This window comes from Electrophorus electricus, chromosome 3, assembly GCF_013358815.1.
Source record: "Electrophorus electricus isolate fEleEle1 chromosome 3, fEleEle1.pri, whole genome shotgun sequence".
Lineage (NCBI taxonomy): Eukaryota > Metazoa > Chordata > Actinopteri > Gymnotiformes > Gymnotidae > Electrophorus > Electrophorus electricus.
Genome location: NC_049537.1, coordinates 26109442 through 26137098, shown reverse-complemented (window position 1 = coordinate 26137098; position 27657 = coordinate 26109442). Strand labels below are relative to the sequence as shown.

At 46.7% G+C, this 27657-nt stretch overlaps 1 protein-coding gene across 1 annotated transcript in view; it reads right to left on the bottom strand.

The window, feature by feature from the left end:
• Positions 1 to 27657, bottom strand: part of LOC113569314 (nesprin-2) — a 95579-nt gene that overhangs the window by 29679 nt on the left and 38243 nt on the right. Inside the window, exons 67-107 of the mRNA XM_035524396.1 lie at positions 27086 to 27520; positions 26270 to 26377; positions 25698 to 26132; positions 24890 to 24997; positions 24318 to 24752; positions 23514 to 23621; positions 22765 to 23376; positions 22100 to 22207; positions 21351 to 21962; positions 20716 to 20823; positions 19967 to 20578; positions 19332 to 19439; positions 18583 to 19194; positions 17952 to 18059; positions 17380 to 17814; positions 16570 to 16677; positions 15998 to 16432; positions 15190 to 15297; positions 14618 to 15052; positions 13808 to 13915; positions 13238 to 13670; positions 13059 to 13093; positions 12400 to 12507; positions 11651 to 12262; positions 10772 to 10846; positions 10023 to 10634; positions 9140 to 9214; positions 8391 to 9002; positions 7752 to 7859; positions 6368 to 6475; positions 5796 to 6230; positions 4992 to 5099; positions 4243 to 4854; positions 3578 to 3685; positions 2829 to 3440; positions 1960 to 2034; positions 1211 to 1822; positions 881 to 996; positions 564 to 696; positions 319 to 441; positions 61 to 210 (exon numbers count right to left, since the gene is read on the bottom strand). Of these exons, the coding sequence (XP_035380289.1) occupies positions 61 to 210; positions 319 to 441; positions 564 to 696; positions 881 to 996; positions 1211 to 1822; positions 1960 to 2034; positions 2829 to 3440; positions 3578 to 3685; positions 4243 to 4854; positions 4992 to 5099; positions 5796 to 6230; positions 6368 to 6475; positions 7752 to 7859; positions 8391 to 9002; positions 9140 to 9214; positions 10023 to 10634; positions 10772 to 10846; positions 11651 to 12262; positions 12400 to 12507; positions 13059 to 13093; positions 13238 to 13670; positions 13808 to 13915; positions 14618 to 15052; positions 15190 to 15297; positions 15998 to 16432; positions 16570 to 16677; positions 17380 to 17814; positions 17952 to 18059; positions 18583 to 19194; positions 19332 to 19439; positions 19967 to 20578; positions 20716 to 20823; positions 21351 to 21962; positions 22100 to 22207; positions 22765 to 23376; positions 23514 to 23621; positions 24318 to 24752; positions 24890 to 24997; positions 25698 to 26132; positions 26270 to 26377; positions 27086 to 27520 (12000 nt within the window). The remainder of the gene's footprint in view (positions 1 to 60; positions 211 to 318; positions 442 to 563; positions 697 to 880; positions 997 to 1210; positions 1823 to 1959; positions 2035 to 2828; positions 3441 to 3577; positions 3686 to 4242; positions 4855 to 4991; positions 5100 to 5795; positions 6231 to 6367; positions 6476 to 7751; positions 7860 to 8390; positions 9003 to 9139; positions 9215 to 10022; positions 10635 to 10771; positions 10847 to 11650; positions 12263 to 12399; positions 12508 to 13058; positions 13094 to 13237; positions 13671 to 13807; positions 13916 to 14617; positions 15053 to 15189; positions 15298 to 15997; positions 16433 to 16569; positions 16678 to 17379; positions 17815 to 17951; positions 18060 to 18582; positions 19195 to 19331; positions 19440 to 19966; positions 20579 to 20715; positions 20824 to 21350; positions 21963 to 22099; positions 22208 to 22764; positions 23377 to 23513; positions 23622 to 24317; positions 24753 to 24889; positions 24998 to 25697; positions 26133 to 26269; positions 26378 to 27085; positions 27521 to 27657) is intronic.

Here is a 27657-nt window from a genome sequence, read left to right as displayed (position 1 = left end):
CCACGAGGCACCCGCAGTGGCGGGCCAAACCCAGCTGGCTGACAGATAACGTGGGGTTACCTGCAGGACGAGCAGCCGGAGCTGACCTGCCTCCCGGCGTGTCTCGGGGGGGCACCGCAGGGTGTGTGTGATGCCGCAGAGGGTGTGACTCAGGCCGGTCAGAGCCTCACCGAGCTCAGACTGAACAGCATCCCAGGCCTCTTCTGCAGCCTGCAAAGTCCAGGATCTGTTACTTAAATGCAAGCCAAGGGCTCCCTGTCTGAGGAATAACTCAGTTCTGTAATGGGATAGAAGACAACTTGACAGCCTCAAACTCACCGGCGTGCCCACATCTTGTGTGGCATTACAAAGACAATGGAGCTGCTCGGTATATCCACGCAGTTCCTGTGCGAGATGGGATCCAGAGACATCCCTCACCTCACCCTCAGCTAGCACACTCAACTGCAGAGAACATGATCACATGAAAGCCATTATAACAGTTTAGTGCATATAAGCGCATCGTGGAAAGAGATTCACATACACAGAGTGTCAGTTTATAGTCTTTGTACAAGACTGACACTGACCTCTGATGTAGTTCTATCTTGCTCTGTGCTGACTGAGTCCAGAAGAGTCTGTAGGCTGGATAGAAGCTGGATCCATCCCTGGTTGCCGGTAGCCTTCTTTACTGGTGACCCAGTGTCACTATAACTTGTTCCACTGCACACAGACACAGAGGCGGGGGGGGATATGACACACGTTTTGCTCTTTATTGTGATACATCAGCAACCTCCCACTGAATACAGTTCATGCATTACAACAAGATTCCCACTTGACTTTCTGGAAAATTGCGCGGTGCCACCGTGAGGTCCTGGCTAACAAGTGAGACTAACAAGCGTCCTACCCTGTGTGCATCCCAGATGAAGCCTGCTCCTCCCACGCCACATTGGGGGAGTAGACGTGGCGACCGATAGCTTTGATCAGATCCCTCTGCTCACGCAGCTCACCACGCACATCCTGCTGGAAGACAACGATGATTAATCACATGACCACATGAACTACAAGTTCAGTGCAGTTCAGTGAACAAGTTAGTATGTCTTAATACCTCAGTAGTTCAGCCCTGTCCAGTGAGAGCTTAAGACTGATACTTAAAGAGATGAGAATATGTGCAGTAGTGCATGCAGGAGGTAAGACATGAGGGATTACAAGATGGAGGAGTAAAGTAACAGTTTACCAGTGCTGTGTGTTCCTGAGGACCAGTGTCTGCGTCTGGGCGAGAGAGCTTCAGTGTGGCCACTGAGGGCTCCTCCACCTCACTGACTGGGCTGGCTGCCTGTGGGACCTTACTGAAAGCAGCCTGTATCTCTGCTCCTTCCTCTGTGGGTCTGCAGATGGACCTTTCCTCTTCCACACGGTCAGGTAACATCTCCTGAGGGACTGGCTGGGTCCCCTTGCTCATGGCCTCCACGTCTACAGCTTCCACAAGAGGCTTTACTGTGAACGGTCCTGTCTCTCCTGGTTTGAGATCAGCTGCTGGTATCACTCCTTGAGGTTCCTCCATTACTGCAGCACGTCTGATGTCCCGAAGCACGTCCTCAGGCTCGGTAGCGCTCGATTCAGATGGTCTGGAGAGTTGTGAAGCAGGCTCGGTTCTCTCTGGTATTAGTGTGTCGAGAGGCTGGGCAGATGTGTCAGGCACAGAACTCCTGTCTTCAGCAGCTGTGCTACTGTCTGCTGTTACTGGATCGAGTTTCTTAAGCTGTGTAGGTGAAGGACTATGTTCAAATTTAGTCTCGCTGTTCAGGGGCAAAGACTCCATGTAATTTGCTTCTTTGACAGTTGATTCCTGTAGAGTAAAAAAATGAATTTCAGTTGTTAACAATATGAACACACAGTACATGTCTGTACACCAGAGAGAGCTTAACTAAAAGATGTGAAAAGCTACTGAATTCAGAAGTGATACGACAGGAAGGTAAATCTGACCTTAGTGACAGACACCTGGACCATGGTCGGAGCATCCGGTTCAGCACTCTCCTGGTTCAGAGGTTCTTCTAGGTTCTGGTTAAGATGCGTCACGGTGGGAGCAGAGGGTTAAACAAGACACACAGCAGGATGCAGTGAGAAACAGTACACGTACACACACACACACACACACACACACACACACACACACACACACACACACACACACACACGACACTCACCCTCATTCGGTGCTGTTGGTACTAAATGCTGTTTAATGGTTTTTACACACTGCTTAACAAGGGGATATTTCAGTTTTGAGAATCCTGCAGTAGTGAGTGTGATATTCACTATGTGGCTTCAATTGTTAGCAATCCACTGATTTTCATTAAGCGTTTCCATTCCCAGAGTAGCACAGATATTGATGGCTACTTCTCTGAACACAGTGAGAGTCTGGCAGTGACTGTGCTTTTTACACTTCTACATCAGATGCTTATCCACGGCTGGACTTCACACCTTTTTAATTCACAACCTCAAAGTCCCACATACACTGTAGTTGATGGAGATATGAGGACTGACCCCATCAATGAAACTCAGTGTTTTCCACCAATTTTCTCTTATGCCTTAAACCCGTATAGTTTGATTTCTGACATTATTTAACACACTCTGCACCTCGTGCCTGACAACAAGGATAATTAATGACATGTACTACAAGTTCAGTGCAGTTCACCTTCAGTGAACAAGTTAGTATGTCTTAATACCTCAGTAGTTCAGCCCTGTCCAGTGAGAGCTTAAGACTGATACTTAAAGAGATGAGAATATGTGCAGTAGTGCATGCAGGAGGTAAGACATGAGGGACTACAAGATGGAGGAGTAAAGTAACAGTTTACCAGTGCTGTGTGCTCCTGAGGACCAGTGTCTGCGTCTGGGCGAGAGAGCTTCAGTGTGGCCACTGAGGGCTCCTCCACCTCACTGACTGGGCTGGCTGCCTGTGGGACCTTACTGAAAGCAGCCTGTATCTCTGCTCCTTCCTCTGTGGGTCTGCAGATGGACCTTTCCTCTTCCACACGGTCAGGGAGCATCTCCTGAGGGACTGGCTGGGTCCCCTTGCTCATGGCCTCCACGTCTACAGCTTCCACAAGAGGCTTTACTGTGAACAGTCCTGTCTCTCCTGGTTTGAGATCAGCTGCTGGTATCACTCCTTGAGGTTCCTCCATTACTGCAGCACGTCTGATGTCTCGAAGCACGTCCTCAGGCTCGTGAGCACTCGATTCAGATGGTCTGGAGAGTTGTGAAGCAGGCTCGGTTCTCTCTGATATTAGTGTGTCGAGAGGCTGGGCAGATGTGTCAGGCACAGAACTCCTGTCTTCAGCAGCTGTGCTACTGTCTGCTGTTAATGGATCGAGTTTCTTAAGCTGTGTAGGTGAAGGACTATGTTCAAATTTAGTCTCGCTGTTCAGGGGCAAAGACTCCATGTAATTTGTTTCTTTGACAGTTGATTCCTGTAGAGTAAAAAAATGAATTTCAGTTGTTAACAATATGAAGACACAGTACATGTCTGTACACCAGAGAGAGCTTAACTAAAAGATGTAAAAAGCTACTGAATTCAGAAGTGATATGACAGGAAGGTAAATCTTACCTTAGTGATAGACACCTGGACCATGGTCGGAGCATCCGGTTCAGCACTCTCCTGGTTCAGAGGTTCTTCTAGGTTCTGGTTCAGATGTGTCACGGTGGGAGCAGAGGGCTAAACAAGACACACAGCAGGATGCAGTGAGAAACAGTACACGTACACACACACACACACACACACACACACACACACACACACACACACACACACACACACACGACACTCACCCTCATTCGGTGCTGTTGGTACTAAATGCTGTTTAATGGTTTTTACACACTGCTTAACAAGGGGATATTTCAGTTTTGAGAATCCTGCAGTGGTGAGTGTGATATTCAGTATGTGGCTTCAATTGTTAGCAATCCACTGATTTTCAAAACTGGTTTTCCACCAATTTTCTCTTATGCCTTAAACCCGTATAGTTTGATTTCTGACATTATTTAACACACTCTGCACCTCGTGCCTGACAACAAGGATAATTAATGACATGTACTACAAGTTCAGTGCAGTTCACCTTCAGTGAACAAGTTAGTATGTCTTAATACCTCAGTAGTTCAGCCCTGTCCAGTGAGAGCTTAAGACTGATACTTAAAGAGATGAGAATATGTGCAGTAGTGCATGCAGGAGGTAAGACATGAGGGATTACAAGATGGAGGAGTAAAGTAACAGTTTACCAGTGCTGTGTGCTCCTGAGGACCAGTGTCTGCGTCTGGGCGAGAGAGCTTCAGTGTGGCCTCTGAGGGCTCCTCCACCTCACTGACTGGGCTGGCTGCCTGTGGGACCTTACTGAAAGCAGCCTGTATCTCTGCTCCTTCCTCTGTGGGTCTGCAGATGGACCTTTCCTCTTCCACACGGTCAGGGAGCATCTCCTGAGGGACTGGCTGGGTCCCCTTGCTCATGGCCTCCACGTCTACAGCTTCCACAAGAGGCTTTACTGTGAACAGTCCTGTCTCTCCTGGTTTGAGATCAGCTGCTGGTATCACTCCTTGAGGTTCCTCCATTACTGCAGCACGTCTGATGTCTCGAAGCACGTCCTCAGGCTCGTGAGCACTCGATTCAGATGGTCTGGAGAGTTGTGAAGCAGGCTCGGTTCTCTCTGATATTAGTGTGTCGAGAGGCTGGGCAGATGTGTCAGGCACAGAACTCCTGTCTTCAGCAGCTGTGCTACTGTCTGCTGTTAATGGATCGAGTTTCTTAAGCTGTGTAGGTGAAGGACTATGTTCAAATTTAGTCTCGCTGTTCAGGGGCAAAGACTCCATGTAATTTGTTTCTTTGACAGTTGATTCCTGTAGAGTAAAAAAATGAATTTCAGTTGTTAACAATATGAAGACACAGTACATGTCTGTACACCAGAGAGAGCTTAACTAAAAGATGTAAAAAGCTACTGAATTCAGAAGTGATATGACAGGAAGGTAAATCTTACCTTAGTGATAGACACCTGGACCATGGTCGGAGCATCCGGTTCAGCACTCTCCTGGTTCAGAGGTTCTTCTAGGTTCTGGTTCAGATGTGTCACGGTGGGAGCAGAGGGCTAAACAAGACACACAGCAGGATGCAGTGAGAAACAGTACACGTACACACACACACACACACACACGACACTCACCCTCATTCGGTGCTGTTGGTACTAAATGCTGTTTAATGGTTTTTACACACTGCTTAACAAGGGGATATTTCAGTTTTGAGAATCCTGCAGTGGTGAGTGTGATATTCAGTATGTGGCTTCAATTGTTAGCAATCCACTGATTTTCAAAACTGGTTTTCCACCAATTTTCTCTTATGCCTTAAACCCGTATAGTTTGATTTCTGACATTATTTAACACACTCTGCACCTCGTGCCTGACAACAAGGATAATTAATGACATGTACTACAAGTTCAGTGCAGTTCACCTTCAGTGAACAAGTTAGTATGTCTTAATACCTCAGTAGTTCAGCCCTGTCCAGTGAGAGCTTAAGACTGATACTTAAAGAGATGAGAATATGTGCAGTAGTGCATGCAGGAGGTAAGACATGAGGGATTACAAGATGGAGGAGTAAAGTAACAGTTTACCAGTGCTGTGTTCTCCTGAGGACCAGTGTCTGCGTCTGGGCGAGAGAGCTTCAGTGTGGCCTCTGAGGGCTCCTCCACCTCACTGACTGGGCTGGCTGCCTGTGGGACCTTACTGAAAGCAGCCTGTATCTCTGCTCCTTCCTCTGTGGGTCTGCAGATGGACCTTTCCTCTTCCACACGGTCAGGGAGCATCTCCTGAGGGACTGGCTGGGTCCCCTTGCTCATGGCCTCCACGTCTACAGCTTCCACAAGAGGCTTTACTGTGAACAGTCCTGTCTCTCCTGGTTTGAGATCAGCTGCTGGTATCACTCCTTGAGGTTCCTCCATTACTGCAGCACGTCTGATGTCTCGAAGCACGTCCTCAGGCTCGTGAGCACTCGATTCAGATGGTCTGGAGAGTTGTGAAGCAGGCTCGGTTCTCTCTGATATTAGTGTGTCGAGAGGCTGGGCAGATGTGTCAGGCACAGAACTCCTGTCTTCAGCAGCTGTGCTACTGTCTGCTGTTAATGGATCGAGTTTCTTAAGCTGTGTAGGTGAAGGACTATGTTCAAATTTAGTCTCGCTGTTCAGGGGCAAAGACTCCATGTAATTTGTTTCTTTGACAGTTGATTCCTGTAGAGTAAAAAAATGAATTTCAGTTGTTAACAATATGAAGACACAGTACATGTCTGTACACCAGAGAGAGCTTAACTAAAAGATGTAAAAAGCTACTGAATTCAGAAGTGATATGACAGGAAGGTAAATCTTACCTTAGTGATAGACACCTGGACCATGGTCGGAGCATCCGGTTCAGCACTCTCCTGGTTCAGAGGTTCTTCTAGGTTCTGGTTCAGATGTGTCACGGTGGGAGCAGAGGGCTAAACAAGACACACAGCAGGATGCAGTGAGAAACAGTACACGTACACACACACACACACACACACACACACACGACACTCACCCTCATTCGGTGCTGTTGGTACTAAATGCTGTTTAATGGTTTTTACACACTGCTTAACAAGGGGATATTTCAGTTTTGAGAATCCTGCAGTGGTGAGTGTGATATTCAGTATGTGGCTTCAATTGTTAGCAATCCACTGATTTTCAAAACTGGTTTTCCACCAATTTTCTCTTATGCCTTAAACCCGTATAGTTTGATTTCTGACATTATTTAACACACTCTGCACCTCGTGCCTGACAACAAGGATAATTAATGACATGTACTACAAGTTCAGTGCAGTTCACCTTCAGTGAACAAGTTAGTATGTCTTAATACCTCAGTAGTTCAGCCCTGTCCAGTGAGAGCTTAAGACTGATACTTAAAGAGATGAGAATATGTGCAGTAGTGCATGCAGGAGGTAAGACATGAGGGATTACAAGATGGAGGAGTAAAGTAACAGTTTACCAGTGCTGTGTGCTCCTGAGGACCAGTGTCTGCGTCTAGGCGAGAGAGCTTCAGTGTGGCCACTGAGGGCTCCTCCACCTCACTGACTGGGCTGGCTGCCTGTGGGACCTTACTGAAAGCAGCCTGTATCTCTGCTCCTTCCTCTGTGGGTCTGCAGATGGACCTTTCCTCTTCCACACGGTCAGGGAGCATCTCCTGAGGGACTGGCTGGGTCCCCTTGCTCATGGCCTCCACGTCTACAGCTTCCACAAGAGGCTTTACTGTGAACAGTCCTGTCTCTCCTGGTTTGAGATCAGCTGCTGGTATCACTCCTTGAGGTTCCTCCATTACTGCAGCACGTCTGATGTCTCGAAGCACGTCCTCAGGCTCGTGAGCACTCGATTCAGATGGTCTGGAGAGTTGTGAAGCAGGCTCGGTTTCTCTCTGATATTAGTGTGTCGAGAGGCTGGGCAGATGTGTCAGGCACAGAACTCCTGTCTTCAGCAGCTGTGCTACTGTCTGCTGTTAATGGATCGAGTTTCTTAAGCTGTGTAGGTGAAGGACTATGTTCAAATTTAGTCTCGCTGTTCAGGGGCAAAGACTCCATGTAATTTGTTTCTTTGACAGTTGATTCCTGTAGAGTAAAAAATGAATTTCAGTTGTTAACAATATGAAGACACAGTACATGTCTGTACACCAGAGAGAGCTTAACTAAAAGATGTAAAAAGCTACTGAATTCAGAAGTGATATGACAGGAAGGTAAATCTTACCTTAGTGATAGACACCTGGACCATGGTCGGAGCATCCGGTTCAGCACTCTCCTGGTTCAGAGGTTCTTCTAGGTTCTGGTTCAGATGCGTCACGGTGGGAGCAGAGGGCTAAACAAGACACACAGCAGGATGCAGTGAGAAACAGTACACGTACACACACACACACACACACACACACACACACACGACACTCACCCTCATTCGGTGCTGTTGGTCCTAAATGCTGTTTAATGGTTTTTACACACTGCTTAACAAGGGGATATTTCAGTTTTGAGAATCCTGCAGTAGTGAGTGTGATATTCAGTATGTGGCTTCAATTGTTAGCAATCCACTGATTTTCAAAACTGGTTTTCCACCAATTTTCTCTTATGCCTTAAACCCGTATAGTTTGATTTCTGACATTATTTAACACACTCTGCACCTCGTGCCTGACAACAAGGATAATTAATGACATGTACTACAAGTTCAGTGCAGTTCACCTTCAGTGAACAAGTTAGTATGTCTTAATACCTCAGTAGTTCAGCCCTGTCCAGTGAGAGCTTAAGACTGATACTTAAAGAGATGAGAATATGTGCAGTAGTGCATGCAGGAGGTAAGACATGAGGGATTACAAGATGGAGGAGTAAAGTAACAGTTTACCAGTGCTGTGTGTTCCTGAGGACCAGTGTCTGCGTCTAGGCGAGAGAGCTTCAGTGTGGCCACTGAGGGCTCCTCCACCTCACTGACTGGGCTGGCTGCCTGTGGGACCTTACTGAAAGCAGCCTGTATCTCTGCTCCTTCCTCTGTGGGTCTGCAGATGGACCTTTCCTCTTCCACACGGTCAGGTAACATCTCCTGAGGGACTGGCTGGGTCCCCTTGCTCATGGCCTCCACGTCTACAGCTTCCACAAGAGGCTTTACTGTGAACGGTCCTGTCTCTCCTGGTTTGAGATCAGCTGCTGGTATCACTCCTTGAGGTTCCTCCATTACTGCAGCACGTCTGATGTCCCGAAGCACGTCCTCAGGCTCGGTAGCGCTCGATTCAGATGGTCTGGAGAGTTGTGAAGCAGGCTCGGTTCTCTCTGGTATTAGTGTGTCGAGAGGCTGGGCAGATGTGTCAGGCACAGAACTCCTGTCTTCAGCAGCTGTGCTACTGTCTGCTGTTACTGGATCGAGTTTCTTAAGCTGTGTAGGTGAAGGACTATGTTCAAATTTAGTCTCGCTGTTCAGGGGCAAAGACTCCATGTAATTTGCTTCTTTGACAGTTGATTCCTGTAGAGTAAAAAAATGAATTTCAGTTGTTAACAATATGAACACACAGTACATGTCTGTACACCAGAGAGAGCTTAACTAAAAGATGTGAAAAGCTACTGAATTCAGAAGTGATACGACAGGAAGGTAAATCTGACCTTAGTGACAGACACCTGGACCATGGTCGGAGCATCCGGTTCAGCACTCTCCTGGTTCAGAGGTTCTTCTAGGTTCTGGTTAAGATGCGTCACGGTGGGAGCAGAGGGTTAAACAAGACACACAGCAGGATGCAGTGAGAAACAGTACACGTACACACACACACACACACACACACACACACACACACACACACACACACACACACACACACACACACACACACACGACACTCACCCTCATTCGGTGCTGTTGGTACTAAATGCTGTTTAATGGTTTTTACACACTGCTTAACAAGGGGATATTTCAGTTTTGAGAATCCTGCAGTAGTGAGTGTGATATTCACTATGTGGCTTCAATTGTTAGCAATCCACTGATTTTCATTAAGCGTTTCCGTTCCCAGAGTAGCACAGATATTGATGGCTACTTCTCTGAACACAGTGAGAGTCTGGCAGTGACTGTGCTTTTTACACTTCTACATCAGATGCTTATCCACGGCTGGACTTCACACCTTTTTAATTCACAACCTCAAAGTCCCACATACACTGTAGTTGATGGAGATATGAGGACTGACCCCATCAATGAAACTCAGTGTTTTCCACCAATTTTCTCTTATGCCTTAAACCCGTATAGTTTGATTTCTGACATTATTTAACACACTCTGCACCTCGTGCCTGACAACAAGGATAATTAATGACATGTACTACAAGTTCAGTGCAGTTCACCTTCAGTGAACAAGTTAGTATGTCTTAATACCTCAGTAGTTCAGCCCTGTCCAGTGAGAGCTTAAGACTGATACTTAAAGAGATGAGAATATGTGCAGTAGTGCATGCAGGAGGTAAGACATGAGGGACTACAAGATGGAGGAGTAAAGTAACAGTTTACCAGTGCTGTGTGCTCCTGAGGACCAGTGTCTGCGTCTGGGCGAGAGAGCTTCAGTGTGGCCACTGAGGGCTCCTCCACCTCACTGACTGGGCTGGCTGCCTGTGGGACCTTACTGAAAGCAGCCTGTATCTCTGCTCCTTCCTCTGTGGGTCTGCAGATGGACCTTTCCTCTTCCACACGGTCAGGTAACATCTCCTGAGGGACTGGCTGGGTCCCCTTGCTCATGGCCTCCACGTCTACAGCTTCCACAAGAGGCTTTACTGTGAACGGTCCTGTCTCTCCTGGTTTGAGATCAGCTGCTGGTATCACTCCTTGAGGTTCCTCCATTACTGCAGCACGTCTGATGTCCCGAAGCACGTCCTCAGGCTCGGTAGCGCTCGATTCAGATGGTCTGGAGAGTTGTGAAGCAGGCTCGGTTCTCTCTGGTATTAGTGTGTCGAGAGGCTGGGCAGATGTGTCAGGCACAGAACTCCTGTCTTCAGCAGCTGTGCTACTGTCTGCTGTTACTGGATCGAGTTTCTTAAGCTGTGTAGGTGAAGGACTATGTTCAAATTTAGTCTCGCTGTTCAGGGGCAAAGACTCCATGTAATTTGCTTCTTTGACAGTTGATTCCTGTAGAGTAAAAAAATGAATTTCAGTTGTTAACAATATGAACACACAGTACATGTCTGTACACCAGAGAGAGCTTAACTAAAAGATGTGAAAAGCTACTGAATTCAGAAGTGATACGACAGGAAGGTAAATCTGACCTTAGTGACAGACACCTGGACCATGGTCGGAGCATCCGGTTCAGCACTCTCCTGGTTCAGAGGTTCTTCTAGGTTCTGGTTAAGATGCGTCACGGTGGGAGCAGAGGGTTAAACAAGACACACAGCAGGATGCAGTGAGAAACAGTACACGTACACACACACACACACACACACACACACACACACACACACACACACACACACACACACACACACACACACGACACTCACCCTCATTCGGTGCTGTTGGTACTAAATGCTGTTTAATGGTTTTTACACACTGCTTAACAAGGGGATATTTCAGTTTTGAGAATCCTGCAGTAGTGAGTGTGATATTCACTATGTGGCTTCAATTGTTAGCAATCCACTGATTTTCATTAAGCGTTTCCGTTCCCAGAGTAGCACAGATATTGATGGCTACTTCTCTGAACACAGTGAGAGTCTGGCAGTGACTGTGCTTTTTACACTTCTACATCAGATGCTTATCCACGGCTGGACTTCACACCTTTTTAATTCACAACCTCAAAGTCCCACATACACTGTAGTTGATGGAGATATGAGGACTGACCCCATCAATGAAACTCAGTGTTTTCCACCAATTTTCTCTTATGCCTTAAACCCGTATAGTTTGATTTCTGACATTATTTAACACACTCTGCACCTCGTGCCTGACAACAAGGATAATTAATGACATGTACTACAAGTTCAGTGCAGTTCACCTTCAGTGAACAAGTTAGTATGTCTTAATACCTCAGTAGTTCAGCCCTGTCCAGTGAGAGCTTAAGACTGATACTTAAAGAGATGAGAATATGTGCAGTAGTGCATGCAGGAGGTAAGACATGAGGGACTACAAGATGGAGGAGTAAAGTAACAGTTTACCAGTGCTGTGTGCTCCTGAGGACCAGTGTCTGCGTCTGGGCGAGAGAGCTTCAGTGTGGCCACTGAGGGCTCCTCCACCTCACTGACTGGGCTGGCTGCCTGTGGGACCTTACTGAAAGCAGCCTGTATCTCTGCTCCTTCCTCTGTGGGTCTGCAGATGGACCTTTCCTCTTCCACACGGTCAGGGAGCATCTCCTGAGGGACTGGCTGGGTCCCCTTGCTCATGGCCTCCACGTCTACAGCTTCCACAAGAGGCTTTACTGTGAACAGTCCTGTCTCTCCTGGTTTGAGATCAGCTGCTGGTATCACTCCTTGAGGTTCCTCCATTACTGCAGCACGTCTGATGTCTCGAAGCACGTCCTCAGGCTCGTGAGCACTCGATTCAGATGGTCTGGAGAGTTGTGAAGCAGGCTCGGTTCTCTCTGATATTAGTGTGTCGAGAGGCTGGGCAGATGTGTCAGGCACAGAACTCCTGTCTTCAGCAGCTGTGCTACTGTCTGCTGTTAATGGATCGAGTTTCTTAAGCTGTGTAGGTGAAGGACTATGTTCAAATTTAGTCTCGCTGTTCAGGGGCAAAGACTCCATGTAATTTGTTTCTTTGACAGTTGATTCCTGTAGAGTAAAAAAATGAATTTCAGTTGTTAACAATATGAAGACACAGTACATGTCTGTACACCAGAGAGAGCTTAACTAAAAGATGTAAAAAGCTACTGAATTCAGAAGTGATATGACAGGAAGGTAAATCTTACCTTAGTGATAGACACCTGGACCATGGTCGGAGCATCCGGTTCAGCACTCTCCTGGTTCAGAGGTTCTTCTAGGTTCTGGTTCAGATGTGTCACGGTGGGAGCAGAGGGCTAAACAAGACACACAGCAGGATGCAGTGAGAAACAGTACACGTACACACACACACACACACACACACACACACACACACACACACACACACACACACGACACTCACCCTCATTCGGTGCTGTTGGTACTAAATGCTGTTTAATGGTTTTTACACACTGCTTAACAAGGGGATATTTCAGTTTTGAGAATCCTGCAGTGGTGAGTGTGATATTCAGTATGTGGCTTCAATTGTTAGCAATCCACTGATTTTCAAAACTGGTTTTCCACCAATTTTCTCTTATGCCTTAAACCCGTATAGTTTGATTTCTGACATTATTTAACACACTCTGCACCTCGTGCCTGACAACAAGGATAATTAATGACATGTACTACAAGTTCAGTGCAGTTCACCTTCAGTGAACAAGTTAGTATGTCTTAATACCTCAGTAGTTCAGCCCTGTCCAGTGAGAGCTTAAGACTGATACTTAAAGAGATGAGAATATGTGCAGTAGTGCATGCAGGAGGTAAGACATGAGGGATTACAAGATGGAGGAGTAAAGTAACAGTTTACCAGTGCTGTGTGCTCCTGAGGACCAGTGTCTGCGTCTAGGCGAGAGAGCTTCAGTGTGGCCACTGAGGGCTCCTCCACCTCACTGACTGGGCTGGCTGCCTGTGGGACCTTACTGAAAGCAGCCTGTATCTCTGCTCCTTCCTCTGTGGGTCTGCAGATGGACCTTTCCTCTTCCACACGGTCAGGGAGCATCTCCTGAGGGACTGGCTGGGTCCCCTTGCTCATGGCCTCCACGTCTACAGCTTCCACAAGAGGCTTTACTGTGAACAGTCCTGTCTCTCCTGGTTTGAGATCAGCTGCTGGTATCACTCCTTGAGGTTCCTCCATTACTGCAGCACGTCTGATGTCTCGAAGCACGTCCTCAGGCTCGTGAGCACTCGATTCAGATGGTCTGGAGAGTTGTGAAGCAGGCTCGGTTCTCTCTGATATTAGTGTGTCGAGAGGCTGGGCAGATGTGTCAGGCACAGAACTCCTGTCTTCAGCAGCTGTGCTACTGTCTGCTGTTAATGGATCGAGTTTCTTAAGCTGTGTAGGTGAAGGACTATGTTCAAATTTAGTCTCGCTGTTCAGGGGCAAAGACTCCATGTAATTTGTTTCTTTGACAGTTGATTCCTGTAGAGTAAAAAAATGAATTTCAGTTGTTAACAATATGAAGACACAGTACATGTCTGTACACCAGAGAGAGCTTAACTAAAAGATGTAAAAAGCTACTGAATTCAGAAGTGATATGACAGGAAGGTAAATCTTACCTTAGTGATAGACACCTGGACCATGGTCGGAGCATCCGGTTCAGCACTCTCCTGGTTCAGAGGTTCTTCTAGGTTCTGGTTCAGATGTGTCACGGTGGGAGCAGAGGGCTAAACAAGACACACAGCAGGATGCAGTGAGAAACAGTACACGTACACACACACACACACACACACACACACGACACTCACCCTCATTCGGTGCTGTTGGTACTAAATGCTGTTTAATGGTTTTTACACACTGCTTAACAAGGGGATATTTCAGTTTTGAGAATCCTGCAGTAGTGAGTGTGATATTCAGTATGTGGCTTCAATTGTTAGCAATCCACTGATTTTCAAAACTGGTTTTCCACCAATTTTCTCTTATGCCTTAAACCCGTATAGTTTGATTTCTGACATTATTTAACACACTCTGCACCTCGTGCCTGACAACAAGGATAATTAATGACATGTACTACAAGTTCAGTGCAGTTCACCTTCAGTGAACAAGTTAGTATGTCTTAATACCTCAGTAGTTCAGCCCTGTCCAGTGAGAGCTTAAGACTGATACTTAAAGAGATGAGAATATGTGCAGTAGTGCATGCAGGAGGTAAGACATGAGGGATTACAAGATGGAGGAGTAAAGTAACAGTTTACCAGTGCTGTGTGCTCCTGAGGACCAGTGTCTGCGTCTAGGCGAGAGAGCTTCAGTGTGGCCACTGAGGGCTCCTCCACCTCACTGACTGGGCTGGCTGCCTGTGGGACCTTACTGAAAGCAGCCTGTATCTCTGCTCCTTCCTCTGTGGGTCTGCAGATGGACCTTTCCTCTTCCACACGGTCAGGGAGCATCTCCTGAGGGACTGGCTGGGTCCCCTTGCTCATGGCCTCCACGTCTACAGCTTCCACAAGAGGCTTTACTGTGAACAGTCCTGTCTCTCCTGGTTTGAGATCAGCTGCTGGTATCACTCCTTGAGGTTCCTCCATTACTGCAGCACGTCTGATGTCTCGAAGCACGTCCTCAGGCTCGTGAGCACTCGATTCAGATGGTCTGGAGAGTTGTGAAGCAGGCTCGGTTCTCTCTGATATTAGTGTGTCGAGAGGCTGGGCAGATGTGTCAGGCACAGAACTCCTGTCTTCAGCAGCTGTGCTACTGTCTGCTGTTAATGGATCGAGTTTCTTAAGCTGTGTAGGTGAAGGACTATGTTCAAATTTAGTCTCGCTGTTCAGGGGCAAAGACTCCATGTAATTTGTTTCTTTGACAGTTGATTCCTGTAGAGTAAAAAAATGAATTTCAGTTGTTAACAATATGAAGACACAGTACATGTCTGTACACCAGAGAGAGCTTAACTAAAAGATGTAAAAAGCTACTGAATTCAGAAGTGATATGACAGGAAGGTAAATCTTACCTTAGTGATAGACACCTGGACCATGGTCGGAGCATCCGGTTCAGCACTCTCCTGGTTCAGAGGTTCTTCTAGGTTCTGGTTCAGATGTGTCACGGTGGGAGCAGAGGGCTAAACAAGACACACAGCAGGATGCAGTGAGAAACAGTACACGTACACACACACACACACACACACACACGACACTCACCCTCATTCGGTGCTGTTGGTACTAAATGCTGTTTAATGGTTTTTACACACTGCTTAACAAGGGGATATTTCAGTTTTGAGAATCCTGCAGTGGTGAGTGTGATATTCAGTATGTGGCTTCAATTGTTAGCAATCCACTGATTTTCAAAACTGGTTTTCCACCAATTTTCTCTTATGCCTTAAACCCGTATAGTTTGATTTCTGACATTATTTAACACACTCTGCACCTCGTGCCTGACAACAAGGATAATTAATGACATGTACTACAAGTTCAGTGCAGTTCACCTTCAGTGAACAAGTTAGTATGTCTTAATACCTCAGTAGTTCAGCCCTGTCCAGTGAGAGCTTAAGACTGATACTTAAAGAGATGAGAATATGTGCAGTAGTGCATGCAGGAGGTAAGACATGAGGGATTACAAGATGGAGGAGTAAAGTAACAGTTTACCAGTGCTGTGTGCTCCTGAGGACCAGTGTCTGCGTCTGGGCGAGAGAGCTTCAGTGTGGCCACTGAGGGCTCCTCCACCTCACTGACTGGGCTGGCTGCCTGTGGGACCTTACTGAAAGCAGCCTGTATCTCTGCTCCTTCCTCTGTGGGTCTGCAGATGGACCTTTCCTCTTCCACACGGTCAGGGAGCATCTCCTGAAGGACTGGCTGGGTCCCCTTGCTCATGGCCTCCACGTCTACAGCTTCCACAAGAGGCTTTACTGTGAACAGTCCTGTCTCTCCTGGTTTGAGATCAGCTGCTGGTATCACTCCTTGAGGTTCCTCCATTACTGCAGCACGTCTGATGTCTCGAAGCACGTCCTCAGGCTCGTGAGCACTCGATTCAGATGGTCTGGAGAGTTGTGAAGCAGGCTCGGTTCTCTCTGATATTAGTGTGTCGAGAGGCTGGGCAGATGTGTCAGGCACAGAACTCCTGTCTTCAGCAGCTGTGCTACTGTCTGCTGTTAATGGATCGAGTTTCTTAAGCTGTGTAGGTGAAGGACTATGTTCAAATTTAGTCTCGCTGTTCAGGGGCAAAGACTCCATGTAATTTGTTTCTTTGACAGTTGATTCCTGTAGAGTAAAAAAATGAATTTCAGTTGTTAACAATATGAAGACACAGTACATGTCTGTACACCAGAGAGAGCTTAACTAAAAGATGTAAAAAGCTACTGAATTCAGAAGTGATATGACAGGAAGGTAAATCTTACCTTAGTGATAGACACCTGGACCATGGTCGGAGCATCCGGTTCAGCACTCTCCTGGTTCAGAGGTTCTTCTAGGTTCTGGTTCAGATGTGTCACGGTGGGAGCAGAGGGCTAAACAAGACACACAGCAGGATGCAGTGAGAAACAGTACACGTACACACACACACACACACACACACACACGACACTCACCCTCATGCGGTGCTGTTGGTACTAAATGCTGTTTAATGGTTTTTACACACTGCTTAACAAGGGGATATTTCAGTTTTGAGAATCCTGCAGTAGTGAGTGTGATATTCAGTATGTGGCTTCAATTGTTAGCAATCCACTGATTTTCAAAACTGGTTTTCCACCAATTTTCTCTTATGCCTTAAACCCGTATAGTTTGATTCCTGACATTATTTAACACACTCTGCACCTCGTGCCTGACAACAAGGATAATTAATGACATGTACTACAAGTTCAGTGCAGTTCACCTTCAGTGCACAAGTTAGTATGTCTTAATACCTCAGTAGTTCAGCCCTGTCCAGTGAGAGCTTAAGACTGATACTTAAAGAGATGAGAATATGTGCAGTAGTGCATGCAGGAGGTAAGACATGAGGGATTACAAGATGGAGGAGTAAAGTAACAGTTTACCAGTGCTGTGTGCTCCTGAGGACCAGTGTCTGCGTCTGGGCGAGAGAGCTTCAGTGTGGCCACTGAGGGCTCCTCCACCTCACTGACTGGGCTGGCTGCCTGTGGGACCTTACTGAAAGCAGCCTGTATCTCTGCTCCTTCCTCTGTGGGTCTGCAGATGGACCTTTCCTCTTCCACACGGTCAGGGAGCATCTCCTGAGGGACTGGCTGGGTCCCCTTGCTCATGGCCTCCACGTCTACAGCTTCCACAAGAGGCTTTACTGTGAACAGTCCTGTCTCTCCTGGTTTGAGATCAGCTGCTGGTATCACTCCTTGGGGTTCCTCCATTACTGCAGCACGTCTGATGTCTCGAAGCACGTCCTCAGGCTCGTGAGCACTCGATTCAGATGGTCTGGAGAGTTGTGAAGCAGGCTCGGTTCTCTCTGATATTAGTGTGTCGAGAGGCTGGGCAGATGTGTCAGGCACAGAACTCCTGTCTTCAGCAGCTGTGCTACTGTCTGCTGTTAATGGATCGAGTTTCTTAAGCTGTGTAGGTGAAGGACTATGTTCAAATTTAGTCTCGCTGTTCAGGGGCAAAGACTCCATGTAATTTGTTTCTTTGACAGTTGATTCCTGTAGAGTAAAAAAATGAATTTCAGTTGTTAACAATATGAAGACACAGTACATGTCTGTACACCAGAGAGAGCTTAACTAAAAGATGTAAAAAGCTACTGAATTCAGAAGTGATATGACAGGAAGGTAAATCTTACCTTAGTGATAGACACCTGGACCATGGTCGGAGCATCCGGTTCAGCACTCTCCTGGTTCAGAGGTTCTTCTAGGTTCTGGTTCAGATGTGTCACGGTGGGAGCAGAGGGCTAAACAAGACACACAGCAGGATGCAGTGAGAAACAGTACACGTACACACACACACACACACACACACACGACACTCACCCTCATTCGGTGCTGTTGGTACTAAATGCTGTTTAATGGTTTTTACACACTGCTTAACAAGGGGATATTTCAGTTTTGAGAATCCTGCAGTGGTGAGTGTGATATTCAGTATGTGGCTTCAATTGTTAGCAATCCACTGATTTTCAAAACTGGTTTTCCACCAATTTTCTCTTATGCCTTAAACCCGTATAGTTTGATTTCTGACATTATTTAACACACTCTGCACCTCGTGCCTGACAACAAGGATAATTAATGACATGTACTACAAGTTCAGTGCAGTTCACCTTCAGTGAACAAGTTAGTATGTCTTAATACCTCAGTAGTTCAGCCCTGTCCAGTGAGAGCTTAAGACTGATACTTAAAGAGATGAGAATATGTGCAGTAGTGCATGCAGGAGGTAAGACATGAGGGATTACAAGATGGAGGAGTAAAGTAACAGTTTACCAGTGCTGTGTGCTCCTGAGGACCAGTGTCTGCGTCTGGGCGAGAGAGCTTCAGTGTGGCCACTGAGGGCTCCTCCACCTCACTGACTGGGCTGGCTGCCTGTGGGACCTTACTGAAAGCAGCCTGTATCTCTGCTCCTTCCTCTGTGGGTCTGCAGATGGACCTTTCCTCTTCCACACGGTCAGGGAGCATCTCCTGAGGGACTGGCTGGGTCCCCTTGCTCATGGCCTCCACGTCTACAGCTTCCACAAGAGGCTTTACTGTGAACAGTCCTGTCTCTCCTGGTTTGAGATCAGCTGCTGGTATCACTCCTTGAGGTTCCTCCATTACTGCAGCACGTCTGATGTCTCGAAGCACGTCCTCAGGCTCGTGAGCACTCGATTCAGATGGTCTGGAGAGTTGTGAAGCAGGCTCGGTTCTCTCTGATATTAGTGTGTCGAGAGGCTGGGCAGATGTGTCAGGCACAGAACTCCTGTCTTCAGCAGCTGTGCTACTGTCTGCTGTTAATGGATCGAGTTTCTTAAGCTGTGTAGGTGAAGGACTATGTTCAAATTTAGTCTCGCTGTTCAGGGGCAAAGACTCCATGTAATTTGTTTCTTTGACAGTTGATTCCTGTAGAGTAAAAAAATGAATTTCAGTTGTTAACAATATGAAGACACAGTACATGTCTGTACACCAGAGAGAGCTTAACTAAAAGATGTAAAAAGCTACTGAATTCAGAAGTGATATGACAGGAAGGTAAATCTTACCTTAGTGATAGACACCTGGACCATGGTCGGAGCATCCGCTTCAGCACTCTCCTGGTTCAGAGGTTCTTCTAGGTTCTGGTTCAGATGTGTCACGGTGGGAGCAGAGGGCTAAACAAGACACACAGCAGGATGCAGTGAGAAACAGTACACGTACACACACACACACACACACACACACACACGACACTCACCCTCATTCGGTGCTGTTGGTACTAAATGCTGTTTAATGGTTTTTACACACTGCTTAACAAGGGGATATTTCAGTTTTGAGAATCCTGCAGTGGTGAGTGTGATATTCAGTATGTGGCTTCAATTGTTAGCAATCCACTGATTTTCAAAACTGGTTTTCCACCAATTTTCTCTTATGCCTTAAACCCGTATAGTTTGATTTCTGACATTATTTAACACACTCTGCACCTCGTGCCTGACAACAAGGATAATTAATGACATGTACTACAAGTTCAGTGCAGTTCACCTTCAGTGAACAAGTTAGTATGTCTTAATACCTCAGTAGTTCAGCCCTGTCCAGTGAGAGCTTAAGACTGATACTTAAAGAGATGAGAATATGTGCAGTAGTGCATGCAGGAGGTAAGACATGAGGGATTACAAGATGGAGGAGTAAAGTAACAGTTTACCAGTGCTGTGTGCTCCTGAGGACCAGTGTCTGCGTCTGGGCGAGAGAGCTTCAGTGTGGCCACTGAGGGCTCCTCCACCTCACTGACTGGGCTGGCTGCCTGTGGGACCTTACTGAAAGCAGCCTGTATCTCTGCTCCTTCCTCTGTGGGTCTGCAGATGGACCTTTCCTCTTCCACACGGTCAGGGAGCATCTCCTGAGGGACTGGCTGGGTCCCCTTGCTCATGGCCTCCACGTCTACAGCTTCCACAAGAGGCTTTACTGTGAACAGTCCTGTCTCTCCTGGTTTGAGATCAGCTGCTGGTATCACTCCTTGAGGTTCCTCCATTACTGCAGCACGTCTGATGTCTCGAAGCACGTCCTCAGGCTCGTGAGCACTCGATTCAGATGGTCTGGAGAGTTGTGAAGCAGGCTCGGTTCTCTCTGATATTAGTGTGTCGAGAGGCTGGGCAGATGTGTCAGGCACAGAACTCCTGTCTTCAGCAGCTGTGCTACTGTCTGCTGTTAATGGATCGAGTTTCTTAAGCTGTGTAGGTGAAGGACTATGTTCAAATTTAGTCTCGCTGTTCAGGGGCAAAGACTCCATGTAATTTGTTTCTTTGACAGTTGATTCCTGTAGAGTAAAAAAATGAATTTCAGTTGTTAACAATATGAAGACACAGTACATGTCTGTACACCAGAGAGAGCTTAACTAAAAGATGTAAAAAGCTACTGAATTCAGAAGTGATATGACAGGAAGGTAAATCTTACCTTAGTGATAGACACCTGGACCATGGTCGGAGCATCCGCTTCAGCACTCTCCTGGTTCAGAGGTTCTTCTAGGTTCTGGTTCAGATGTGTCACGGTGGGAGCAGAGGGCTAAACAAGACACACAGCAGGATGCAGTGAGAAACAGTACACGTACACACACACACACACACACACACACACACGACACTCACCCTCATTCGGTGCTGTTGGTACTAAATGCTGTTTAATGGTTTTTACACACTGCTTAACAAGGGGATATTTCAGTTTTGAGAATCCTGCAGTGGTGAGTGTGATATTCAGTATGTGGCTTCAATTGTTAGCAATCCACTGATTTTCAAAACTGGTTTTCCACCAATTTTCTCTTATGCCTTAAACCCGTATAGTTTGATTTCTGACATTATTTAACACACTCTGCACCTCGTGCCTGACAACAAGGATAATTAATGACATGTACTACAAGTTCAGTGCAGTTCACCTTCAGTGAACAAGTTAGTATGTCTTAATACCTCAGTAGTTCAGCCCTGTCCAGTGAGAGCTTAAGACTGATACTTAAAGAGATGAGAATATGTGCAGTAGTGCATGCAGGAGGTAAGACATGAGGGATTACAAGATGGAGGAGTAAAGTAACAGTTTACCAGTGCTGTGTGCTCCTGAGGACCAGTGTCTGCGTCTGGGCGAGAGAGCTTCAGTGTGGCCACTGAGGGCTCCTCCACCTCACTGACTGGGCTGGCTGCCTGTGGGACCTTACTGAAAGCAGCCTGTATCTCTGCTCCTTCCTCTGTGGGTCTGCAGATGGACCTTTCCTCTTCCACACGGTCAGGGAGCATCTCCTGAGGGACTGGCTGGGTCCCCTTGCTCATGGCCTCCACGTCTACAGCTTCCACAAGAGGCTTTACTGTGAACAGTCCTGTCTCTCCTGGTTTGAGATCAGCTGCTGGTATCACTCCTTGAGGTTCCTCCATTACTGCAGCACGTCTGATGTCTCGAAGCACGTCCTCAGGCTCGTGAGCACTCGATTCAGATGGTCTGGAGAGTTGTGAAGCAGGCTCGGTTCTCTCTGATATTAGTGTGTCGAGAGGCTGGGCAGATGTGTCAGGCACAGAACTCCTGTCTTCAGCAGCTGTGCTACTGTCTGCTGTTAATGGATCGAGTTTCTTAAGCTGTGTAGGTGAAGGACTATGTTCAAATTTAGTCTCGCTGTTCAGGGGCAAAGACTCCATGTAATTTGTTTCTTTGACAGTTGATTCCTGTAGAGTAAAAAAATGAATTTCAGTTGTTAACAATATGAAGACACAGTACATGTCTGTACACCAGAGAGAGCTTAACTAAAAGATGTAAAAAGCTACTGAATTCAGAAGTGATATGACAGGAAGGTAAATCTTACCTTAGTGATAGACACCTGGACCATGGTCGGAGCATCCGGTTCAGCACTCTCCTGGTTCAGAGGTTCTTCTAGGTTCTGGTTCAGATGTGTCACGGTGGGAGCAGAGGGCTAAACAAGACACACAGCAGGATGCAGTGAGAAACAGTACACGTACACACACACACACACACACACACACACACACACACACACACACACACACACACACACACGACACTCACCCTCATTCGGTGCTGTTGGTACTAAATGCTGTTTAATGGTTTTTACACACTGCTTAACAAGGGGATATTTCAGTTTTGAGAATCCTGCAGTGGTGAGTGTGATATTCAGTATGTGGCTTCAATTGTTAGCAATCCACTGATTTTCAAAACTGGTTTTCCACCAATTTTCTCTTATGCCTTAAACCCGTATAGTTTGATTTCTGACATTATTTAACACACTCTGCACCTCGTGCCTGACAACAAGGATAATTAATGACATGTACTACAAGTTCAGTGCAGTTCACCTTCAGTGAACAAGTTAGTATGTCTTAATACCTCAGTAGTTCAGCCCTGTCCAGTGAGAGCTTAAGACTGATACTTAAAGAGATGAGAATATGTGCAGTAGTGCATGCAGGAGGTAAGACATGAGGGATTACAAGATGGAGGAGTAAAGTAACAGTTTACCAGTGCTGTGTGCTCCTGAGGACCAGTGTCTGCGTCTGGGCGAGAGAGCTTCAGTGTGGCCTCTGAGGGCTCCTCCACCTCACTGACTGGGCTGGCTGCCTGTGGGACCTTACTGAAAGCAGCCTGTATCTCTGCTCCTTCCTCTGTGGGTCTGCAGATGGACCTTTCCTCTTCCACACGGTCAGGGAGCATCTCCTGAGGGACTGGCTGGGTCCCCTTGCTCATGGCCTCCACGTCTACAGCTTCCACAAGAGGCTTTACTGTGAACAGTCCTGTCTCTCCTGGTTTGAGATCAGCTGCTGGTATCACTCCTTGAGGTTCCTCCATTACTGCAGCACGTCTGATGTCTCGAAGCACGTCCTCAGGCTCGTGAGCACTCGATTCAGATGGTCTGGAGAGTTGTGAAGCAGGCTCGGTTCTCTCTGATATTAGTGTGTCGAGAGGCTGGGCAGATGTGTCAGGCACAGAACTCCTGTCTTCAGCAGCTGTGCTACTGTCTGCTGTTAATGGATCGAGTTTCTTAAGCTGTGTAGGTGAAGGACTATGTTCAAATTTAGTCTCGCTGTTCAGGGGCAAAGACTCCATGTAATTTGTTTCTTTGACAGTTGATTCCTGTAGAGTAAAAAAATGAATTTCAGTTGTTAACAATATGAAGACACAGTACATGTCTGTACACCAGAGAGAGCTTAACTAAAAGATGTAAAAAGCTACTGAATTCAGAAGTGATATGACAGGAAGGTAAATCTTACCTTAGTGATAGACACCTGGACCATGGTCGGAGCATCCGGTTCAGCACTCTCCTGGTTCAGAGGTTCTTCTAGGTTCTGGTTCAGATGTGTCACGGTGGGAGCAGAGGGCTAAACAAGACACACAGCAGGATGCAGTGAGAAACAGTACACGTACACACACACACACACACACACGACACTCACCCTCATTCGGTGCTGTTGGTACTAAATGCTGTTTAATGGTTTTTACACACTGCTTAACAAGGGGATATTTCAGTTTTGAGAATCCTGCAGTGGTGAGTGTGATATTCAGTATGTGGCTTCAATTGTTAGCAATCCACTGATTTTCAAAACTGGTTTTCCACCAATTTTCTCTTATGCCTTAAACCCGTATAGTTTGATTTCTGACATTATTTAACACACTCTGCACCTCGTGCCTGACAACAAGGATAATTAATGACATGTACTACAAGTTCAGTGCAGTTCACCTTCAGTGAACAAGTTAGTATGTCTTAATACCTCAGTAGTTCAGCCCTGTCCAGTGAGAGCTTAAGACTGATACTTAAAGAGATGAGAATATGTGCAGTAGTGCATGCAGGAGGTAAGACATGAGGGATTACAAGATGGAGGAGTAAAGTAACAGTTTACCAGTGCTGTGTTCTCCTGAGGACCAGTGTCTGCGTCTGGGCGAGAGAGCTTCAGTGTGGCCTCTGAGGGCTCCTCCACCTCACTGACTGGGCTGGCTGCCTGTGGGACCTTACTGAAAGCAGCCTGTATCTCTGCTCCTTCCTCTGTGGGTCTGCAGATGGACCTTTCCTCTTCCACACGGTCAGGGAGCATCTCCTGAGGGACTGGCTGGGTCCCCTTGCTCATGGCCTCCACGTCTACAGCTTCCACAAGAGGCTTTACTGTGAACAGTCCTGTCTCTCCTGGTTTGAGATCAGCTGCTGGTATCACTCCTTGAGGTTCCTCCATTACTGCAGCACGTCTGATGTCTCGAAGCACGTCCTCAGGCTCGTGAGCACTCGATTCAGATGGTCTGGAGAGTTGTGAAGCAGGCTCGGTTCTCTCTGATATTAGTGTGTCGAGAGGCTGGGCAGATGTGTCAGGCACAGAACTCCTGTCTTCAGCAGCTGTGCTACTGTCTGCTGTTAATGGATCGAGTTTCTTAAGCTGTGTAGGTGAAGGACTATGTTCAAATTTAGTCTCGCTGTTCAGGGGCAAAGACTCCATGTAATTTGTTTCTTTGACAGTTGATTCCTGTAGAGTAAAAAAATGAATTTCAGTTGTTAACAATATGAAGACACAGTACATGTCTGTACACCAGAGAGAGCTTAACTAAAAGATGTAAAAAGCTACTGAATTCAGAAGTGATATGACAGGAAGGTAAATCTTACCTTAGTGATAGACACCTGGACCATGGTCGGAGCATCCGGTTCAGCACTCTCCTGGTTCAGAGGTTCTTCTAGGTTCTGGTTCAGATGTGTCACGGTGGGAGCAGAGGGCTAAACAAGACACACAGCAGGATGCAGTGAGAAACAGTACACGTACACACACACACACACACACACACACGACACTCACCCTCATTCGGTGCTGTTGGTACTAAATGCTGTTTAATGGTTTTTACACACTGCTTAACAAGGGGATATTTCAGTTTTGAGAATCCTGCAGTGGTGAGTGTGATATTCAGTATGTGGCTTCAATTGTTAGCAATCCACTGATTTTCAAAACTGGTTTTCCACCAATTTTCTCTTATGCCTTAAACCCGTATAGTTTGATTTCTGACATTATTTAACACACTCTGCACCTCGTGCCTGACAACAAGGATAATTAATGACATGTACTACAAGTTCAGTGCAGTTCACCTTCAGTGAACAAGTTAGTATGTCTTAATACCTCAGTAGTTCAGCCCTGTCCAGTGAGAGCTTAAGACTGATACTTAAAGAGATGAGAATATGTGCAGTAGTGCATGCAGGAGGTAAGACATGAGGGATTACAAGATGGAGGAGTAAAGTAACAGTTTACCAGTGCTGTGTGCTCCTGAGGACCAGTGTCTGCGTCTAGGCGAGAGAGCTTCAGTGTGGCCACTGAGGGCTCCTCCACCTCACTGACTGGGCTGGCTGCCTGTGGGACCTTACTGAAAGCAGCCTGTATCTCTGCTCCTTCCTCTGTGGGTCTGCAGATGGACCTTTCCTCTTCCACACGGTCAGGGAGCATCTCCTGAGGGACTGGCTGGGTCCCCTTGCTCATGGCCTCCACGTCTACAGCTTCCACAAGAGGCTTTACTGTGAACAGTCCTGTCTCTCCTGGTTTGAGATCAGCTGCTGGTATCACTCCTTGAGGTTCCTCCATTACTGCAGCACGTCTGATGTCTCGAAGCACGTCCTCAGGCTCGTGAGCACTCGATTCAGATGGTCTGGAGAGTTGTGAAGCAGGCTCGGTTCTCTCTGATATTAGTGTGTCGAGAGGCTGGGCAGATGTGTCAGGCACAGAACTCCTGTCTTCAGCAGCTGTGCTACTGTCTGCTGTTAATGGATCGAGTTTCTTAAGCTGTGTAGGTGAAGGACTATGTTCAAATTTAGTCTCGCTGTTCAGGGGCAAAGACTCCATGTAATTTGTTTCTTTGACAGTTGATTCCTGTAGAGTAAAAAAATGAATTTCAGTTGTTAACAATATGAAGACACAGTACATGTCTGTACACCAGAGAGAGCTTAACTAAAAGATGTAAAAAGCTACTGAATTCAGAAGTGATATGACAGGAAGGTAAATCTTACCTTAGTGATAGACACCTGGACCATGGTCGGAGCATCCGGTTCAGCACTCTCCTGGTTCAGAGGTTCTTCTAGGTTCTGGTTCAGATGTGTCACGGTGGGAGCAGAGGGCTAAACAAGACACACAGCAGGATGCAGTGAGAAACAGTACACGTACACACACACACACACACACACACACACACACACGACACTCACCCTCATTCGGTGCTGTTGGTACTAAATGCTGTTTAATGGTTTTTACACACTGCTTAACAAGGGGATATTTCAGTTTTGAGAATCCTGCAGTAGTGAGTGTGATATTCAGTATGTGGTTTCAATTGTTAGCAATCCACTGATTTTCAAAACTGGTTTTCCACCAATTTTCTCTTATGCCTTAAACCCGTATAGTTTGATTTCTGACATTATTTAACACACTCTGCACCTCGTGCCTGACAACAAGGATAATTAATGACATGTACTACAAGTTCAGTGCAGTTCACCTTCAGTGAACAAGTTAGTATGTCTTAATACCTCAGTAGTTCAGCCCTGTCCAGTGAGAGCTTAAGACTGATACTTAAAGAGATGAGAATATGTGCAGTAGTGCATGCAGGAGGTAAGACATGAGGGATTACAAGATGGAGGAGTAAAGTAACAGTTTACCAGTGCTGTGTGCTCCTGAGGACCAGTGTCTGCGTCTGGGCGAGAGAGCTTCAGTGTGGCCACTGAGGGCTCCTCCACCTCACTGACTGGGCTGGCTGCCTGTGGGACCTTACTGAAAGCAGCCTGTATCTCTGCTCCTTCCTCTGTGGGTCTGCAGATGGACCTTTCCTCTTCCACACGGTCAGGGAGCATCTCCTGAGGGACTGGCTGGGTCCCCTTGCTCATGGCCTCCACGTCTACAGCTTCCACAAGAGGCTTTACTGTGAACAGTCCTGTCTCTCCTGGTTTGAGATCAGCTGCTGGTATCACTCCTTGGGGTTCCTCCATTACTGCAGCACGTCTGATGTCTCGAAGCACGTCCTCAGGCTCGTGAGCACTCGATTCAGATGGTCTGGAGAGTTGTGAAGCAGGCTCGGTTCTCTCTGGTATTAGTGTGTCGAGAGGCTGGGCAGATGTGTCAGGCACAGAACTCCTGTCTTCAGCAGCTGTGCTACTGTCTGCTGTTAATGGATCGAGTTTCTTAAGCTGTGTAGGTGAAGGACTATGTTCAAATTTAGTCTCGCTGTTCAGGGGCAAAGACTCCATGTAATTTGTTTCTTTGACAGTTGATTCCTGTAGAGTAAAAAAATGAATTTCAGTTGTTAACAATATGAAGACACAGTACATGTCTGTACACCAGAGAGAGCTTAACTAAAAGATGTAAAAAGCTACTGAATTCAGAAGTGATATGACAGGAAGGTAAATCTTAC